The 21,076-nt window shown below is 46.4% G+C and overlaps 1 protein-coding gene across 1 annotated transcript in view; it reads left to right on the top strand.

Annotated features, from left to right (window-relative positions):
• The window catches only part of dlgap1b (discs, large homolog-associated protein 1b), a 94,901-nt gene that overhangs the window by 62,046 nt on the left and 11,779 nt on the right, over positions 1-21,076 (top strand). The window contains exons 6-8 of the mRNA XM_083778042.1: positions 18,257-18,507; positions 18,860-18,994; positions 19,158-19,246. Of these exons, the coding sequence (XP_083634168.1) occupies positions 18,257-18,507; positions 18,860-18,994; positions 19,158-19,246 (475 nt within the window). The remainder of the gene's footprint in view (positions 1-18,256; positions 18,508-18,859; positions 18,995-19,157; positions 19,247-21,076) is intronic.

The raw sequence follows: 21,076 nt of genomic DNA, 5'->3' as shown, positions 1-21,076 counted from the left end.
CTCATAATATAGTTCACAAGCTCAGCTGTCGCTTGGAACACTGTTTATCTCGTTCTTTGTGACACAAAAATGATTGTGCTATAGTGTGTTCAATCACATGAAGAAGAAAAAAACACATGTGTGAACTGAGCGTTGCAACTATACATTTATTGTTATAGTTACTGCTAGGGTTGTCCCGATCGGATCGGGTGATCGGAAATCGGCTCCGATCACATGATTTTCAAAAGATCGGAATCGGGGAGACAAGATCGGATATACAAATGACATATTACCATAAATACAAAATGCATACTAGTCCAGTAGACACGATGAAGAAAAGCACACTGTTCTTAACGCTGTGGGAGAGTGGTTTGACATTCAATCAACGTGAACTCGTCACATGGTTTTAAAAGAAGCATGTTGCGGTTTCCTCAACCCTGAGAGGGAAGGCGTAGATTTTTTGTTTATTATTGTTACTATTTCCATGGCCATCTCTGTACTTTTGTCCACTTTCTACTTCTTCACTTTCTATATTGAAGTAAGTGATTGCTTTGAACTTTTCAAAGCATTAAAGACAATCAGAGACAGTGGTAAGAATTGAGCAGTTGAGACGAATAACCATAATGATCCATAATGTATAAGTGATATGTATTTGGCCGTGGACCCCCATAAGAGAATATTTCTGTAAAACAATTCTCAACATTATTCAAAAGCTTCAAGCTTCAAAAGCTTCAAGCTCACAATGCATCACGATGTGAATTCTGTACTGGCCATATATGGAGCGTGTCTTGAGTGTACAGTGTTTGATGAGGTCAGATCAACATATGGAATGTCAGAACAGGTCAGCTCCATATATGGAGATCTAAGGGTGACAGCGGGGGCAGTGTCTTGAGTGTACAGGGTTTGATGAGGTCTGGCTATATATGGAGCTTGTCTTGAGTGTACAGGGTTTGATGAGGTCAGATCAACATATGGAATGTCAGGACAGGTCAGCTTGTGTGATGGACTGACGGCCATATATAGTGGCGTGAATGACAGAGCGACAGGTAATCTGCGATCAACGGTTGCAAATAATATTTTGATAATAGAGTGAAGTAAAAGTACACTATTTGCCTCTGAAATTTAGTGTAGAGTAGAAGTATACGATATCAAGAAATGGGACAACTAAAGTAAAGTAAAACAATGCTGTAGTATCTAGTAATGTAATAATAATGTAATAGCAGTTGACAGCATTATGGACAGTGCTCTCCTGTAGAGAGTGATGCACTTTGTATGTACTGATTGTTACTGAATGGTGCCTTTGCGAAATATCTCCATCTTCATGACATTTTCAGTTCCATGTTTTCACCACTAGATGGTGGTGTGCCCCCTCCGTTGAGTCCGAGTTCAGCAGGCTTTCATCAAACAGACAGACATGCAGCATGCTTTCTCATGGTCCACCACCACAGCACTTTAAAGTCTTACCTCAGTCTTACCTCATATGAAACAGATGCTCTAGTTATTAAAAAAAAAATGCATGTTATATATTTACAATTCCTATATGTATACACACACACACACACACACACACACACTAATATATATATATATATACGTGTTCTGTTACTGTAGGTGTATAGAACAAGATGTCCTCCTGCATGTGTTTATGAAACAGAGTGAGGGAGGGGAGTTCAAACAGCCCAAAGAGCCTGGCTCTGGAATGCTCCTTAGAAGCACCATCAATCCCTCTCATGCCATGTCTACACTCACAACGGACACACGCACATGCACACACATGCACACACACATGCACACACACGCGCACACATGCGCACACATCCACACACATGCACACACACGCACAAACACACACACACACACACACACACACACATGCACAGAAATCTGTTAGTCCTCTGTTTCCTGCCTGGAAGTTAATTACAGGGACTGATAAAGCTCTGCCTAAGCATGAATGTGCACGCGCACACACATACACACACACACACCCTCACACACACACACACACACACACACACACACACACACACACACACATACATGAAATACACCTGTATGTCAGTGGATCAAAGGTGCCATCCTCTAGGGTGGAATTATTATTCAAAGGGGGGTGTAAATTAAACGGTAGTGAATGTCAAATGTCTGTCTGTTCGTCTGTCTGTCTTTGTATGGGCACACACCCACACGTACACACGCATGCACGCACACACACACACACACACACACACACACACACACACACACACACGCACCTGCATATAATGCTGTCATTCTGTAAGCTTTGAAGGTGTGAGAAGGTGTGTTTGACAGGAAATGAGGGCTGGGTTGAGGCATGTGGTGACTCTGACTAGCACAATCACTGCGCACCGCACACGAGAGGAAGATGCTGTTTTCATGATGTAGGTGACAGATATTAATACCTCACCTGTGTGTGCGTGTGTGAGTGCGCACGTGCAAGGATTGTGTCCACCCGAGTGTGCACGATGACATATGCGTGTATGCGTGCCATGCACGCATCCGTCTACATGCGCGTGTGCGAATGTGCGTGCATGTTTGCACACTCTGCCCGAACATGCATACAGTGAAGTGTCTGTCTGTGTGTCTTCTCCTCGCTGCAGCTGTGGGATCAAGCCCGAACTGGGAGCTCCATGTGGGTAAACTGTGATTTGGCTATCTCCCTTCCTGGAGGAGATAAATTCTACCCATGCTGGTGTGTCAAGCCGACTCAGTAATTACTTAGCACTGTCACGACTGTCTGAGAATGCGAGCCAGTGGGAACTTGCATTGTCGCACTCAACATGGCACGGGAACGGCGTTGGCGTGCGTCTCTTTCATATCGCCCTGGATGTGTTTTCTGTTCTGGGCGATTTAGTTTCCCCCTAGGTTAATAATTCTGCATACGTCGGTGTGTCTGTCTCTGTGTGTGTGTGACATGGGCAGGGTTGTGCAGCGTGTCTGTCTCTCTGTGTGTGTGTGACATAGGCAGGGTTGTGCAGCGTGTCTGTGAAGATTCCCATGAATGTGTTGCAAACTTGTACTTGGAAACGGCTGATGCTTTTATTCACGGCAAGTTCTAGTGAGTTTGTGGTCGTGCTACAGGACTCGTTGCTGTTGGACATGGTTTGGGCCTCACTTTAAAAAGTAGAAACAAGAGCTTGTGCCTAAATAATATACCATGGTTCGATTTGGAACAGAGGTTATTTTTTCCCCATTTCGTGAAAATAACGGTTTTAGACGTACCAGATTTCCACCCAACAGTGGTAATATCTTGATCAGTGAGAATGAAATGATCATTAAGTAAACTGGCTTGTTTATAGCTTGTTATTTGCCAGTCCACACCAATGCAACTCCTTGCAACAGTGGGAGCTGCAATATTAAACTTGTCACTAGGGGTCATTGTAGAGTTCAGATCCTTCTTGTCCACTGGGAGTGTGTGTGTGTGTGTGTGTGTGTGTGTGTGTGTGTGTGTGTGTGTGTGTGTTCGTGCAAATATACTGAAGTCTGATAGCTTCCCATATCTGTGCAAATCAGACCTGCAAGCATTGGCACATTATTATACAACATTACACACGATTGCATTGCAGTGGGATTCTAAACACATGTACAATAAATTCCACCTCTGATTTGGCAATCGTGGAACATCGTGATGCAGCAGCACAAGTTGCTGCATCATAATTGTGCAGTATGTGCACGTTACCTGGCATTTACTCTCATGATACGAATCGCCAAACAGTTCCTGGCCTTACATGCTCCTCCAGGAAGTCAGTCAGTGGGAATAGGACACACAACTTCATGGCCAGCTAGCTTTACTTTGTGGCCGCAAGGTGTTGTTTATGTTTACTTACGACTTAATTGGGCCCTAGTTGTTTGTGCGCGGGAATGCTTTGATTCCAGGCCTTGTATCAGGGAGGAAGAGGGGCGTTTGGATATCTCTTCACACAGGAAGCACAGGGACGAGAAGGCCACTCACCCCCTCTCTCTTCCTTTCCAGACAGAGAGAAAGACACACACACACACACACACACACACACACACACACACACACACACACACACACACACACACACACACACACACACACACACACACACACACACACACACACACACACACACACACAGAGAGACAGAGAAGGGAAAGGCAGAGACATGGGAGGAGATGACAGGCCTATGGTAAAGTCAGTGCTGATACAGAGCATGGTCATGACAGCCCCCACCCCCCACTGTGTCTACTGCATTCTTTTTCCCTCCCTTTCTTTCCCTCTGTCTGTTTTCCCCTTTATCTGCATATCTCTCTCTCTCTCTCTCTCTCTCTCTCTGAAACACACACCACACTGTGTGTGTGTGTGTGTGTGTGTGTGTGTGTGTGTGTGTGTGTGTGTGTGTGTGTGTGTGTGCGCGCACGCGTGTGTCTCTGGGCTCTGACAGTCGGATATACACAGAACACATGGGAGTGATTTCCCAGATGGAGAAATCAGTACCACATTTTCAATAAACGTTCCCTCTTGAGAACTGTCACGACGACTAGACCCCTGGAAGCCAAGTAGCGAAGGCAGTAGAACGTTTGTGTAGGGCGGGGGGTGGGGGGGGGGGGGGGGGTGTTGTAGGAGGTAATAATTCGGTAGCCGCCGTGCTCAGGTAGGCTGTCCTTCCTGTAATGTCCCCTCCTTCTCCGCCTCCTTTCTCTGCGCTTCCTGTCGGGGTGTTTTGGCATCAGAGAGAGAGCAAAGTAAATGCAAAGCAAAGCCCCCAGAGGATTTCCTCGCTGTCGACTGTTGCTGATCCCCGTGGCTCCTGCATGCTGAGGCTGAGCAGGGCAGGGCCGGGCCCGCAGACTTCAAGTCCCGAGGCTATGAAATGAAGAGACAGGAGAAAAGAGTGAATCCCCCCCCTCCCCCCACACACACACACACACACACACACACACACGTACCCTCGGGCTAGCTGAACGTATTTAGTTCTGGAAAAAGTTCATACAAGTGTAAAACAACCCACTCTGCTCTTGAAACGGCAAAGCAAACTGTCCTAGTTTTACTTTGTCCATGTAATGTAGCTTTCACCATCGTGTGGGGAGAAAAGGGGGCGGGATGCGGGCAGCAAAAGTCAGCTTGTCCAGTGTACCCACCCCACACACACACACACACACACACACACACCCCACACTCCTTGCACACAGACCCAGGAATGGTGCACAGCGGCGGCTGGAAGTGGGTGGTTTTGGCTGTGCATTGTGGGAGGCCAGGCCAATCCCTGGCGCAAATTAAAGACTTCTCTGTGAAAGTTCCAGACTCAGTTACAGCTGTGTGTGTGCATGTGTGTGTGTGTGTGTGTGTGTGTGTGTGTGTGTGTGTGTGTGTGTGTGTGTGTGTGTGTGTGTGTGGAGGGGAAAGACCCAGCCTTCTACTTTTTTTCAACCAGTCATTAAAAATAAGCCAGCGCTCGCCTCTGCTTCATACTGGGAGACAGAAAAGAATGCATCCTAATAGTCTTTTCTTTCAGCCTTGCTGCTTGCTTCACTGACCAAGGAAAGAGGGGAGGAGGTTGTGCTCGAGGGCACTGATTTTACTCTGTCACTCACACACACACAGTCACACAGTCACACACACACACACACACACCTCCCCTTGTAAAGATTAGTTGGCAGTTTATTCTGTCCATCAAGAGAGAGAGAAAGGGATGAATGGGGAGTGGAATGCAGGAGACAAACAAGCTCTCTCAGCAGGACAGCGGGAATGCTGAGAGACTATTGTCATCCCCTTAAGAAAGAAAGACACCCCCACCCACCTCAACAAGAGGGTTTGAGTGGATGTAAACAACACATGCACAAGAAGAAAGATGTTGAGAAAAAATAATCACCTGATGAATCGTGCACTTTCATAACTATCACCAGAGGTCTGTCTGCCTCGGCTCTCCCCAGTATACGCATTTTCTGCACCTCAAGCATAAGTATGCAGTCAGCTTTGCACACATGCACAGGCAGCATTCTATCAGCATTATATACCGAGCTGCCATCTTGTCTTCCCCCTTATCCCCCTTACACAGGATGTATAGGGTCAGGGGTCACCGGCGGAGACCACAAAATAATTATGCTTCAGTGTGGCCTGGAGTGGAGTCTTGTTTCAGCTCTCTGCTCTCTCTCTCTCTCTCTCTCTCTCTCTCTCTCTCTCTCTCTCTCTCTCTCTAAAATATACACAGACCTGACGTTTGGTTTTAGGCCCAGATGGCTTTAGCCAGCCTCTTAAGCCTGGCTGAGGCAGTGTCTCCTTTCGCCTCCATGTGCAAGTGGTCAGGACAAAGAACGTCAAACAGGAGAGAGAGGAGGGTGGGGGGGCAGGAATGTGAGGGATATAAAAAAAAAAACTCAGCACCGTGAAACGACACCCGACACTGACGTTTCGCGGCATTCCTACGAGAAACCCCTTATAAACACAAGTGTCCAGCTTTTTGTTTTTGGCTCCAGTACCAACTTTTGCTCTCTTTTTCCCCCCCTCTTTTAGTATGAAAACCATGTGGGTCTTTTGTGCGAGACGACAAGTGAACTTTTGACCATGCGGTTCTGCATTTGTATGTAGATTGCAGCTGCAAGCAAGCCATGATCCTTCGTGTAATGACATGACATGGGCATTGTGTTTCACGCTAAACTCTGAAGTTGGGCTGACTCTGCCTGTGTGTGCTTGTCTCTGTGTGTGTGTGTGTGTGTGCGTGTGCGTGCGCGCATGTGCGTGTGTCTTTTGTCTGTCTGACTGGCAGTGTTAATAAGGAAAAGTCCCAGTTCTTGCATTATGTGGTACTGGGTGTACAGGCTTGTGGTTGTACTGCTCCGCACTCAGTAGTAACTCTACAGACATTGAGTTCTTGCGGACAATCGGACTGTGATGTTCCTTCTTATCAGGGACAGTGGTGGTGATGCGGCTGTAAAAGCCTGTGTGGTGCTGTATTTCTACTTCTAGTTGGCCTGTATTAATCACAAACAAAACATGAGGGCATAGAACCTTGAGGTAAAACGGCTATAAAAACAAAAATGCTTTGTTAAAAGGTAGGTCTTTAGTCCTCTCTGAAAAGAGCCAACCGACTGTGGTGCTCACAGGTTTTTATGGTCCCAGTCACTGTGCAAGAACACTGGCATTACAGTAAGTGGAATCCTGAGTGCTCATTAAACACTGACAGACTTAAGTTGAGAGTTCAGAGTTAAAAGAACACTCAGCATTTTGCTGTTTTACAATCTCCTTAAACAAAGACAGCCTCGTGTTATGAGTAACTTGAACTCCCTACACGACTGTCCTTTGGTATGCTATGACTCCGTACAGTTGCTGTCATTTCCAACCAGCGCGGTGTGTCACTCTAACACCTAGCCAGCCTACTCAGGCTCAGTCAGCCAGACCCTGGGAAATGAGTTCAGTGAAAGCATGCGTGTGATGCGTGGGTGTGTTAGCTTTAGCATTAGGGCTAACGCTCAGGTTTTATGCCTCACAAAGCAGCTGGAATGTTAATACAGGAACTGAAGTAAACGGCACGGCAAATCTATCCTGTTTTATCATCTCTCACTCTCTCTTTCTCACTCCCCCTGTCTCGCTTTCTCTCTCTATCTTGCTCTCTTCCCCTCCCCTCCTTCCCTCCCCTCCTTCTTTATTATCTTTGCTCCCTACCTCCCCCTTATGTTGAGTCATGTATTATGTCCTCACCATTTTACCTCCCCGTGGGCAAGACTTTTTTTATGTATTTTTTTAGGAGGGAGAAACAAAAGGAGTGATGTGATCAGTGCCTCTTCATGTGGTTGGTGGAGTACTAGCCAGGGTTTAAGCCCTGGGTGAGGAGCTCTGGAGAACAATGACATGGAGTCCGGCCCCCTCAGGGCCGGTCTAATGAGACTCCCCACCACTACCTCCTTCCCTGTTTGAACCAGTCCACTACTGAGCAAACTCACAAAGCCCCCAGCAGCAGACTATAGCCCTCATGTTTCAGTAGGAACCATTAATGGTTACTATGCGTTTAGAACATGCGTGTGTCATGTAGCCGCTATTTACAACCGCACTGCTGAATGGGATGTATAGTCGTTAATGGCATGAATAAGCCTATGTTATCCAGAGTGATGTGGCCATAAAACGGTCTGTCACATTAAGATTAAAATATGTTTTGAAATATAATGACTTAATAAACTGTTGCTCTAACAGTTAGAGCAACAGTTTATTAAGTTAAGAAACTAGTTAGAGTCTAACTAGTATGCAGTTACTAGGAGTAGGAACTATAGCATAACTAATTGGATCAACTCTGTTCCCTTACCTTCCCTGCTCATGTTTTGTCTTTCTGCCCTCATGCATGTCTGTCCCTGCCTGTCACTGATTGACAAGCAGCAGAGCGAGGGCCTATAAAATAGGAATGCAGGTAACTAGGCTCCCTATTTGAACTTGGACTGAAGCACAAGAAAGTGGGTTAAGTGGATTGAATCTATTGCCTAACCGGGAGCAGCTGTCCGCCAGATTTAGCATTGGCTGACAGTTGTAAACACTCTCTTATCAGGTGAAGCAGAGGACGGCGTACTAGCTCAGGACGAGCGACACACACCGAGAGTTACACAACGTGTTGACATTGGTCGCTGTCATGCACCGAGCACATGCACGGCTGGATCCGTAGCACTGTTTTGGCTAGAGGGCCGTGTCTATCTGAGGTATATTGTTTACAAATGTTTTGTGTTGATAGGCAAGCAAAATTTTGAAAATATACTGGAAAATACTGGAATACTGAAGATACTGAAGACATATGCAACGTGCAAGATTGTAGATCGGCTATTTTCAATAGTTTGAGACATTATTTCTCTTTTGGATCTTGAGCTAAAAGGTTTGGGAAAACTCACTACTTCAACCTGTGCTAAAAATGTAGGCCTACTACTTTAAAAAATGCACAACACACACACACACACAGAGGCCCAGCTTCTAACACACACTCATGCACACAGAGTGAGCTATTGTGTCTGAGTGCCCGGGCATCTGGAGAGCAACAACCCTCTCTGGTGACCTATGACCTTTGGTTGGCTGGGAGCTGCAGATTGACACGAGAGTCCCATAAGAGACTTGCAGGTGACTCGGGGGGGCTGTCAGAGGAACTCTTAAAGGGCCATTGTATTCTTCTCTTTTTTTTTGTAGAGTTTGTTTTGTGGCTGTACTGTCAGTCGCTCACCGCTGAAAAGTTCTAAGCAATTAAAACTTTGCAAGTGGTCCATTCAATCTGGGTGGGGCGGGGCTTTGTTGTGATTCCAGGTCCTTTTGTGTGTTAGATGGATAAATACTGTATGGAAGCCTATTACGGTTACGGCCCCAGAATAAAACATAAAAAGGACATGTTTTTTTCTCCCTTGCAATCCCAACTTTCTTTTCTAGCGCATTTGCAAATGTATATCTAAGAATTCTGAGTTTAGTCTTGCAATTCCAACTTTACAGTATTGTTCTCACAATTGCCTGTCTCACATTGTGGCTCCAATGCGGATGCCAGACTTCATGTGACCAGCTTGCAGAGGTGGGGACTTGGACTCGAGACTCGACTTGGACTCGAGTCCCGATTTTGATGACTTTAGACTTGCTTGATCAAATAAAAAATAGACTTGGACTTGCTTGGGACTTGAATGCCAAAGACTTGAGACTTGACTTGACTTGAACGCCAAGGACTTAAGACTTGACTTGACTTGAGCCCTCTTGACTTGAACATTTTCAAGTCACTTAAAGGTATATTCAGTGATTTCACTCAAAAAACCTTAGGTTTCGTTTTTGGCTGTGGGACCCAGCCTTTCGTCCAATCAGGATAGAGTCAAAAACGAAACCTAAGGTTTTTTGACCCCCAGGGGTTAACTGGGGACAGTGAGGAACTCCTTATATGGCCAGCACACTCTGACAGGATTATCACAACAAAACAAAAAAAATTGTGATATTTGAATTAAGTGAAATCACTGAATATACCTTTAATACCTTACAGCAGTGGTCCTCAACAGGCGGACCGCGGTCCACGACCGGACTGCGGCACACCTCTCTGCGGACCCTGGAGAAAAGGCCTGGGCCGTGGCTCAGTGGTCCAGGCACCTTGGCTGGTAATCCAGTCTGGCAGTGTGCCGCGGGTTCGACTCCCGATCCCGACAGGAAATGGGGAGAGAGATGGGGGAGTGACCCCCCCCATCTCTCTCCCCATTTCCTGTCAGCCTATATTGTCTATCCCTCCATAAAGAATATAAAATTAATGTCGAAAGCCACAACAAAACATTAAAAAAATCAGAATAAACTGAATAAAGAGAAGAAAAAAAGTCACCGCAACCGCGAGTTGAATTCTCTGTTGTATTCGATCAATGCCGAGAAACGCAATTAACACTCTTAATGTGTGTATTATGGGCCGGCATGTCATGATGACAATGTTGCGCTGACTGGCTCACATTCACACATTCAGTTGAATGAAACAAAATTGGATTTTTGGTGTGAATAATAACTATTTTGTCAAAGTGAAAGAGCTATACAAACCCGGTTTGTATACCTTGGTAATTGGTTGTTTCTAGGTGAGGGGCGCAGCAATTTTATTTTCGTGCGCATGAGACTGGACCATGGTCTTGTTCAAAAAATATTTGTGGACCTTCAGCAATTCTAGTTGAGGACCCCTGATCAGTATCAGTTCAATAAAGGGCACATCTTTTAATTTCTGTTAATTTAAACTGGTAACCTTAACCATGTAGTAGCGTGTACTAGCGTCGCCTGTGTTCCACGTGTTGCACATAAACAAACACATACCGGCTTCACTCCTGCCGTCGCTGCTGTTTTGGAACAGTGAATTAGAGCATCAGTTTAATGTTTGATTGTATTAGGGTTAGGGTTAGGTCTTCCTTATTTTTGTGCACAGTTTAAGTTTCTTATTATTTAAGTTTATCTGATTATCTTTTGTATGACATGTAAAATGGTTTGGTATTGGTATATAATGTAACATTCCTCTTCTACCCTGGATTTGAACACGGTTTCAGTGCAAGTAATGACATTTTACCATTGTAATAATAATAGCCTGCTTGCTCAGGGGAAACATTAAACTTGTGTCAGATCCTGTGTCTCGGTGAGACATGACCTTTGACATGATCTAAATGGCTCAATAGAAGAGCAGATAGACAAACTACAACCACCCCATTGTACAGAGTGGTGCTTTAAACCCTGTCCTCACGGAGGAAATTGAAAAGTACAGTATCTGCATTTTGTTGGTGGACACCAGAACCCTTGTTTAATAATAAATGCAAATTGTGGAAAATGCTCATGATTTATGTAGATCTTTACATATCATTAATTAGTATTATGTCTTGGTGGGACTTGTTTGGGACTCAAAACAAAAAGTTCAGGACTTGGACTTGACTTGGGACTTGCCTGTGTTGACTTGGACTTGACTCGGGACTTGAGAGCAAAGACTTGAGACTCGACTTGGACTTGCAACATAGGGACTTTGTCCCACCTCTGCCAGCTTGTGACATCAGTCATCTCTATGACATATGATATGACTCCAGATTTGTTTTGAGATTTCAGCCCAGTAAATTCAATCACTTCAATAATAACATTTCAGTTAAAAAGTTACTGACTTGAACTAATGTGGCCTACTTGCTCCAGTGATTTGTGAGATTCTCTCTGGACACACAGGCATAAACATGCGCACACACGCATGCATGCGCGCACACACACACACACACACACACACACACACACACACACACACACACACACACACACACACCCTCTTCTAGATGGCTAGAATTCTCCAGAACTGTGGCATACAAAAATCGGAATTCTGATATATAAATTCAAAACCAAAACAAAAAAAATACGTATTTTTGTCAATGGCACAAATGGGCTTCCATGATATTGAAATGCACATGAAACTGTTAATAATGACTGAAATCTTCATCTATACTTCAACATATGATCCATATATTTGAAAACACGATGCATAGTTTTTTGTTTTTTGTTTTGTTTTGTCGAGGTGTTCTTTGTAGTCATGTTGAAATAAATACTTAAAGGTTTAGGATAGGCCTTTTGGTAGGCCTACGTTGTATTGCATTTCACAAGGACAGTGCAACGTCACACGGTGTGAAACCTACAGGTTATTGTCACCACATTGTCCCAGAAACCCATTGACAAGGCTATTGACGGATCGAAAACATAAACTGGTTGGTACAGTTTGTCATTTATAGCTGTAAACAGTGCCAGCACTTCGCTGCCGCAGGCTATTAACTCTAGAGACATTCAACACGCATTGACTTCTTGACGGCTCACTCTACGCTAATAGCCCCAGTGTTTATTTGGCACGTTGTTTCAGTTATGCTGGCTGGCCACTGACTCCATTGTGCGCCGTGTGGTTTTGGTGTCGGCCAAACAAGTGGTTGCCTGTTTATCAATGCAGCTGCAGCGTTACAGCGTACCCCATCAAGGTAAACAAAACGGCCCGACAGAAGCTTCCCTCTGGCTGCCGCTGTTCAAACGGCAAACCTCCCAGCAAACTTCATGTTGCTGCGTGTCGCCATGGTGACGCTATCACAAAGGAGGACTCCAGCTGGCATACTGTGTGTGTGTGTGTGTGTGTGTGTGTGTGTGTGTGTGTGTGAGGGGGGGAGAGAGAGCAGACGGAGCCAGGCAGCAGCACTCTGGTCTCTCTGGCCTCCAACCCTACTCACTCCCCTTCGCCTCCTCTCTCGCCCAGCCTCAGTCCAGCCCCCATGCATGTACCCCCCCCTCCTCTCTCGCCCAGCCTCAGTCCAGCCCCCATGCATGTACCCCCCCCCCCCCCCCCACCCTCTTCTGCCCCTTCTTGTCTGCTTTTCTCTCTGGCCTCTCCCCTCTGGCCAACCCTCATCAGCCTCAAACATGGTGCAGCTGGGCTCAGCTGTCAGTATTCCCCATACCGACCAACTAACTAACCGACCGACCAACCACCGCCCGCCCCCTCCTTCATCTCCTTCCCCTGCTCTTTGTGTTGGCTGCTGGTCTGCTGCCATTGGCCCCCGCGCGGGGGAGCCCAACGCTGCTCACTGGCTCGTTAAAGCCTATAGCTGGCTGGCTGGCTCCCCTTTGATGTGGCCTGCTCTGTATCACAAACCAAGATCCACCGATCCATTACAGATTACAAGGCCGGCCCCCCTGCCTTCAATCTGTCCATGAAGTAACATGAACGTATAAACATGAACGTATAAAAGGATACAGTGCACAGTGCACACAAGACGGACAAGTGAACACATGTGTGCACGCACACGCAGACACACACATGCTGTGTTCAAATGGCTCACTCTGATCAGCGGAGACCCAGCGATGTCTAGATCAGTGTTTCCCAAACAGTGAGTCGGATCCAAACAATCACAAATGTTTTTTTTTAAGAAGCAGTGAAAATAGATCTACAAGTTCACAACGTGTTGGAGGAGCTTATAAATCAGCTGTTAATCGCTAGTTTGGGTCCCGGGCCGGGGTAGACATCAAAGTCTACCACTGGTCTGGAGAGTCTGTTCTTATTCCGAGTGCTGCATGGAGAAATGAATGGAGAGACTCCTCTTTTTGTTTGCGTGGAGGAGGAGAGGTCTTTCTTTTGATATTATGTCCTAACCCCGAGCAGGAGAAGTGGAAGAGGGGAGGGTCTCGCCGGAGAGCTATTCACACCGGCCTGTCGGCATGGGACTTTTGAAGCATCTTGTCAAAAGGAGGATTTGGCCGAGTGCCAGAGAGAGAGAGATTTTTTTTTGTCATTCACAAAATCTTCAGCTCCTCAGAAAGACAATGGACCTACAGCTAGGCTGCACTCACTGTATACCTCTGTGAGAGAGAAAGGAAATGAAATTCCAGACACAGTGGTCGGTTGTCCAGTCCCTCTGTTTCACTTGGCTTCTTTAATTAGATTCTGTCCAACATGGTATCAATTTAAGACTACAGTATGAGGAGGCGGGTATAGTGCAGTGGTAACTAAATAAAGCTTTTTTTTCTTTTTTTACAACAAAAGGGGAATTTCACGTTGCCCTGGGACCCAAACTAGTGATAATAGCACATCTACAAGCTTGTAGATCTGGTATTTTCACTAGGCCACATTTTTTCATGTATGAAGTTCTTTAGATTTCTTTATTTAATTTTCATCACGGAAAGTTTTTAATAATAAAAAAAAGGGTCCCAACCCAGTGTTTGGGAAAGTGTGTGTGTGTGTGTTGCGTACATGCGTGCAACCCGTGCGTGCATTTAAATGCTTGCATGGCTGCATGCATGTGTGTGGTGGAAAGGGTTTCTAACATTCCCTCCAAAAGAGTGTGGTGGAATCCAGTGGCACATTCCTCCTTCTGAGTTCTATCAGACAAACACCGTGTCCTTGACTCTATGGGACTCTCTGTGGGCCTGTGTGTGTGTGTGTGTGTGTGTGTGTGTGTGTGTGTGTGTGTGTGTGTGTGTGTGTGTGTGTGTGGGTGTGTGTGTGTGTGTGTGTGTGTGTGGGGGGGGGGGGGGTGGTTGGTTATCTAAGAAGACTTATTAGTTCCATACATATTCTTTTTTCCCTTCATTGCTGTGATGGTGGTGGTTCTGCTTTAGCCTGGCTAATAAGCCAGACTAATATCACACGGCAATCTCTTTTTTGCCAACGGCTGATTCAGTCTGGCTTTAGCCAGGCTAGTTCTGCTTGGGGGGGGGCAAAAAGGACAGGAAGATTTAACTTGTTTATTTATTGTATTTTGGCGGGGGGCTCAAATGAGGTGACTGCAATCCTTGTGTGAGCTATTTATGTTTGCCAAGTAAAGTGTTTGATGGAACACGCCTTCACATAGACGTGTGCACACAGACACACACACACACACACAGACGCCGGCACGCACACACACACACACAGCCCCTGATTTGTCCCAGGTCATCGGTGACAAGGGTTTCTGATGGATGAGGTCCATATCAGTGGCAGGAAGTCTGTGGTCTGCCTTGATGTGGTCATGAGAATTTGACATGTTTGGCTGGGTTGTGTCAATGTGTGTGCGTGTGTGTGGGTGCGTGCGTGCGCGCGCGTGTGCGTGCGCGTGAATGCTCCAACCCCTGAGTCTGTTTTGTTGGTGTGTCTGGCAGTGGTTGGTTCTCCTCGCAGTGACAGCGAGGAGAACCATGCTGCTCCATCCCCTGTTGGCTGTTTCATACTGCACTGAACACACGCACACACACACGCACACATACCGGTACACTATGATGTGTGACTTTCAAGATGACTTCATGGTATAGTGGCTCTGAAAGGGCTGACAGCCGACACTCAATGCTTTGAAGCTCTTTGCCCCCCCCCCCTCCCCCATGTAAAAGCCTGTTCACTGTATATGGTGGGCTGCGGTGGTGTTTCCCTCCTTTCTCATTTCTCTGTGACCTAAACCTTCTGTGAAGATCAGCCCCCCCCCCCCCCCCCCAACGTGTGTCAATCATGTTTCCATGATCATCCATGACTGTGGCGTGAGCCTTTCTTTCGTCTGACCGTCCACTGCCGTATTTTTGGGTCCCAATTTCCTGATTACCTTTTCTTTTCTTTTGACCGATTGTTTGGGTTTAATTTTTTTAATAATTGCAGATCCTGATGTCGTCCAAAAGGTCAAGTAATGGCACTATCAGTATCAGCCATTGTTTGCATGCATTGTGCCAGTAAGGGTCTAACCATACTGTACATGTTCAGCCGAGTCTGCCTGTGGCTTTTGACAGTAATTACCACTATCCCCCCACATATCACCAGAAAAGTATTTACACAATAATGTAGCCTATAGTAATAACCATACTACAAATTATGTATTACAATCTCCAACACCAAAGCTACACAGTAATTACTAGATAGATGAGAGTTGATACCAATAGAAGAATGTGCGTCTGTAATAAATCATTTTCCTGTTTCCTTTGTGGCATGTTCTGTACGCCGGCAAGCGGGGGAACTTATCTCGGGCACAATCTTTTTTAAGCGCTTTCCAACTTGTCAAAACCTGACTCGAGACACCGTCTGAGACTCCGATCCATTGACGTGCGAGGAGATGTGGGTGTTAGCTGACACTGACAGGACAAGTAAGATCTGAAGCCTGTCATCTCTCAGTTCACCTCCACTCCTACCGTGTGTTAAGGCCTCTGTTAGCTGTCAGTAAGATGGCAACACTCCGCGCACACACAAAGAAGAAGAAGAAAAAGAAAAAGATAAACGAGCACAAACTTAATGGTTTAAGACGTGACTTGTCTTGCCGGGTTGCGGTTGGGAGCATGCAGTTGGCTTCCAGCCAGGGGGGCAGTCAGACAGATATTTTGTGAAGCCACTGAGGAAATCGGGACATAATGGCCTGTTGTGGCGCTGTCATTGGACCCAGAAAAACCCATAGCCCCATAGAAGTCCATGTATTTGGGCCCAACTTCACCTGTATTACCTTAATAAACATGGTCATGAATACTTTCTGCTTCCAGTCACTAGTTTAAAGTCTAATTTCTAATGTCATAATATTCTTTTTGGAAAATTATGGTCCCATTTATTTAAAAAATGACCATAAAGTCGCGTATGTTCTCAGGGGCGTGGCTATCGTTACAGTCTATGATCGGGATTCCCCTCCCACTTGAGTCAAAATAAAAACCAACGGAGAAGAAGGGGGGAAGTCCCGCCTCGTTGTCTGGACCAGCCAATGGCCAGCTGGGCCAAAACGGAGCCAGCCAATGGCCAGCTGGGCCCAAACGGATCTAGAAAGATGGCGACTTACAATACAAGGACAGACAGGCTTCATTTTACGTTCATGTTAGACCCGGAGAACGCTTTGTCCATATTTTTTTCAGTCTATGCTTCCAGCGCACGCACGAAAACGACAGTCCCCTCCTCGGATGTTTGCCTTTTTCAGGGATTAAAAAGGCATCCAGGAAACTCCTCTCTCTCTCTCTGTCCTAGTTTTTCCCTGCGGGGGGGGGGGGGGGGGGGGGGGGGGGGGATCGACCTAGTTTTGACGAGAGCGCCGGGGCTGTTCCGGGCAGGGGATTCCAACGGAGGCATAATGCAGTTAGCGGCCGGGCCACGTTGTGCTTCTTTAGATGTACTTTATTCTTGTCATGCTCTTGTCTTGCCTATACAAAGCTTACTGACGTGTGTGTGTGTGTGTGTGTGTGTGTGTGTGTGTGTGTGTGTGTGTGTGTGTGTGTGTGTGTGTGTGTGTGTGTGTGTCCATTGTCCACATAGAGCGGGCTAACCTGTAGTGTGACACCTGAGTGAGATGCAGATGCAAGGCTTGTGGGTGGGAGTAAAGTAAGCTGTTCAGGATGTTCATTTTAGCCACATTAACACCGGTGTCACTGTAGGCGAAAATATTTCCAAAACTCACAGTGTGTCACTTTGTGATGCTTTTGTGAGCTTGTAGATCAGGTTATTGAATGCATTGCTCCTCCAGGCCCTCCAGTGCACCTCGCTCTCCTTCACTGCCATGCAACCAGTAGGTTTAACTGTGGCGATTACACTTCATTATGCATGCAAACAACCTCAACGCTCACACAAACACACACACACACACACGCACAAATACAGGGATATATTTAGCCGGGGGAGGTTTTTAACCGTCTAGATCAGTGGGTCAAGTGGTTAGCATGCTAATCCTTTTACCAGCATAGCTCTGATTTGTCAAAGTCGGACCTATAATCTACTGTCCATTTCAACGCTCCGGATTTTGGGGCATTCTGGCTGAATTACGTAAGCGCCAGTGCAGCGTTGGCAAATACTGTAGCAATATGGCTTGACAGTGTGATGATATAACTCATCTGTACAGAAAAACCTTTGTGCCATTGTGACGTTTCAGTCAAACAACTCTCGGACTGAATAATCATATATTTTTGCATAAAAATATATTGAGTGTAAATATTTATAGGCCTATGCATATTTGGCCTCAAGGCTCTGTCACATTTCATTAATTCCCTGTAAGCAACAAATGTGAGTTGCCAAATAGATCTTACAAGGAATGAAATAGACCCCCATATGGGAATCATAGACACAGAGCCCCACAGGTGGATGCTAGCTGGGTGGTGGTGGGAGGCGCACAGAAATAACATCCTAGAGCAGAGCACGAAGCAGCAGCAGAGCAGCAGCCAGAAGAATGAGCTGTAAGCAGGGAGGTTTAAATAGCCCTCTCCAATCAGATGGAGTGAGCATGTGACTGATCAGCTGATCAGCAATTGGCGCTCCCTTTGAGTTGACTGCCTGAACTAGCTCTGAAGACGTCGCATCATTAGAGCTCTAAAAAACCAAACTTTAACATGCCTCTCCTCGGCCCTGTCTCCTCTCTCTCTCAGTGTCGTCATGCATCACCACCTACAAGAAGACGCCCCCTCCGGTCCCGCCGCGGACCACCCCGTCCAAGCCCTTCATCTCCATCACGGCGCAGAGCAGCACCGAGTCGGCCCAGGACGCCTACATGGACGGCGGCGTTGGCTCGCGGGGCGCCGGCGGCATGGGTGGCCAGCAGCACGGCCTGTCCAACTCCACCGAGAGCATCGACAGCATGAAGGCCCTGACGGCTGCCATCGAGGCCGCCAACGCCCAGGTAATCACGTTCGGCCCGGATTTGGCTCAAACAAAGGGGTTGGCCAGTAGCCCTTGAATCGTAATACAGTATACTGTGTATATTATCCTTTTTTGTTTTTAACATGTGGTAACATTGGGGCTCAATGGGCTGCACATAGAAAGGTTGATAGCCGCCTATCGGGGCCTATAGCAGGAGGCCAGTAGGGACCTACTGGACCATAGCTATGAGGTGACGGTGATAAAAGCCTCTTTTAATAGGATGATAAGGTGAAGATTGGCTGTCTTAGCAGACCTTGTGTTGAACTGTACTCTCCTCTGCTTTCTTCTGTGAACTGTTAATAAAGTATTCAATCAATCAATCAAACCACCAGGTGCACGGCCCCGCCAGCCAGCACGTCACCAACAGCACCGCCGGCGTCACCACCACCGTCTCCACCGCCACCTCCGCCACCGATAGCAAGGCGCGGAGGGACGCGCTCCGCAAGTGCCTCTCCATCGGGATCCAGGTGAGACTGGGCGACACACTGTCCTAGCTGTGCTGTTCATTCATTTATTTAGCTTATCCCCTTAAAACTGGGAAAGCGTCGGTGTCATATTAGCTTTTTACCACTTTTACCAAGCTTATACAAGCTTATAGCGTGTTGATCTCTGATCTCCTTCCTGTCACAGGTGGAACCACCCGAGGAGGAGGAACCCTCGCACACAGAAGACCAGTCCAAGTTCCAGTCCATAGGCATCCAGGTGGAGGACGACAGAGGGTGAGTGTCTATAGGCACTTATCAAAGGTAAAGGGTACCAGTAATGAGGCTTTATTCCTCACTACTTATACAGGTACAAGCATAGAACCGAGAGAGAGAGAGAGAGAGAATACTGAATACTGAAATAGTTATAATACCATCTATTTTTTAAGGGGGTCCACACGTGAGAAAATACATAATTTATACATTTAGATACAATATTTCACAGACAGTTCAAACAACATCAACTAAACGAAGAAAACAAAACAATAACAACAGCAACAATATCATGCAATACGCAGAAGACACATGGATCATTGTTTAATATATCTGTTATAGTGAGGATGTATTCAAAACATGAACAGGTACAATCTCAAGGTGAGAGGACAGCACAGTTTTAAACAAATGGAGATATGTTATTGACTGAAGAGAGAGAGAGAGAGGGCGGGGAGGGGGGGGGGCAGGATTGTGAAGTGACACTGGATAATGTCATTGAAGTGACACTGGATAAGTCCTCCGGTATGAATGCGAGAAAGAGAGATAATACAAGACAGAGCAGATTGTATTTCTTGACAGCGTTACGGAAAACAGAGGGAGATTTGTGTTGTGCGGTTGTAAGTGTGGTCCCACCCCGTGCCCCCCTCCCTCCTTCCCTCCCTGGCTTCCCTAACAGCAGCTGTCCCCATGCAGCTCCACACAGGGTAGGGACTAGGGAGGCTGCCTGGCGTCAGAGCCCCCTCAGCCCAAGTGACAGCTGGGCCAGAGGATGTGGTGCAGGGAGCTGGGCTGGGGAGGGGAGGGAGGGAGGGCGACTTGACAGCCATCTGTTGCTCCCGTCATTGTGATTCAGGCAACGACGAGGCTACTTTTACAGCACTGTGCACTCTTTTGTGTGTGTGCGTGTGTGCGTGTGTGCGTGTGCATGTGCGTATCCGTGCGCATGCGTGCGTGCGTGCGCATGTGCGTGAGCATACAAGAGAGTTTGTTCGGCCTTGAGAGATGTTTTAGTATTCGCCCTCCTTCCTTCGGTATGCTAGCAGTTGTGAGAAAATAAGCATTGGAAGCATACTGGTACCTACCTACCGTGCACTGAACTTAACACAGGGACCCTTCAAAATGTTTGGAACTCGGCTCCCTCCCAGAGTCTTGTGTAAAGAAGTCCAGTGGTGCGTTCCGCGCCAGTGGCGTCTGCTTGTGATCAGTACACAGTGACTCGCTGTTTGACACATTTTAGCCACCATGCCGGTACATTGGATTTCAGAACGGTATCCATGGCACTACGGCTAAGAGAATCAAAAGTCCTTCGACTGAATCATAGGTCAGAGTGAGGGCCGAGTCCGGTATGTTATGACACGCATACACGCTGTGTAGAAACAAACACACACACACGCACGCACGCACGCACGCACGCACGCGCACGCACGCACACGCAGGCACGCACGCACGCACGCACGCACTAACACACACACACACACACACACACACACACACACACACACAGTGGTGGAAAGTAACTAAATACATTTACTTAAGTACAATTTTGAGGTATTTGTACTTTACTTGAGTATTTCCAATTTCCAATGCTTTTACTTCTACTCCAATTCATCTCAGAGGCAAATATTGTACTTTTAATCCACTACGATTATTTGAAAACCTTAGTTATACTAGTTACTTGGTAGATATTGATTATTATTCTAAAACATACATTAACCACAGCCCTATACATTTCGGCCATTTGAAGTAAATAACAGATATTTCCATATTGCAGTATTGATACTTTTGCTTAAGTAAAATACTTTTTCTACCACACACACACACACACACACACACACACACACTTAGTGTCAAGGA

This window comes from Protomyctophum parallelum (assembly GCF_964188405.1).
Source record: "Protomyctophum parallelum genome assembly, chromosome: 12".
Taxonomy (NCBI): domain Eukaryota; kingdom Metazoa; phylum Chordata; class Actinopteri; order Myctophiformes; family Myctophidae; genus Protomyctophum; species Protomyctophum parallelum.
The sequence above is the reverse complement of the archived record's forward strand: the minus strand, read 5'-3'. Positions and strand labels throughout refer to the sequence as shown.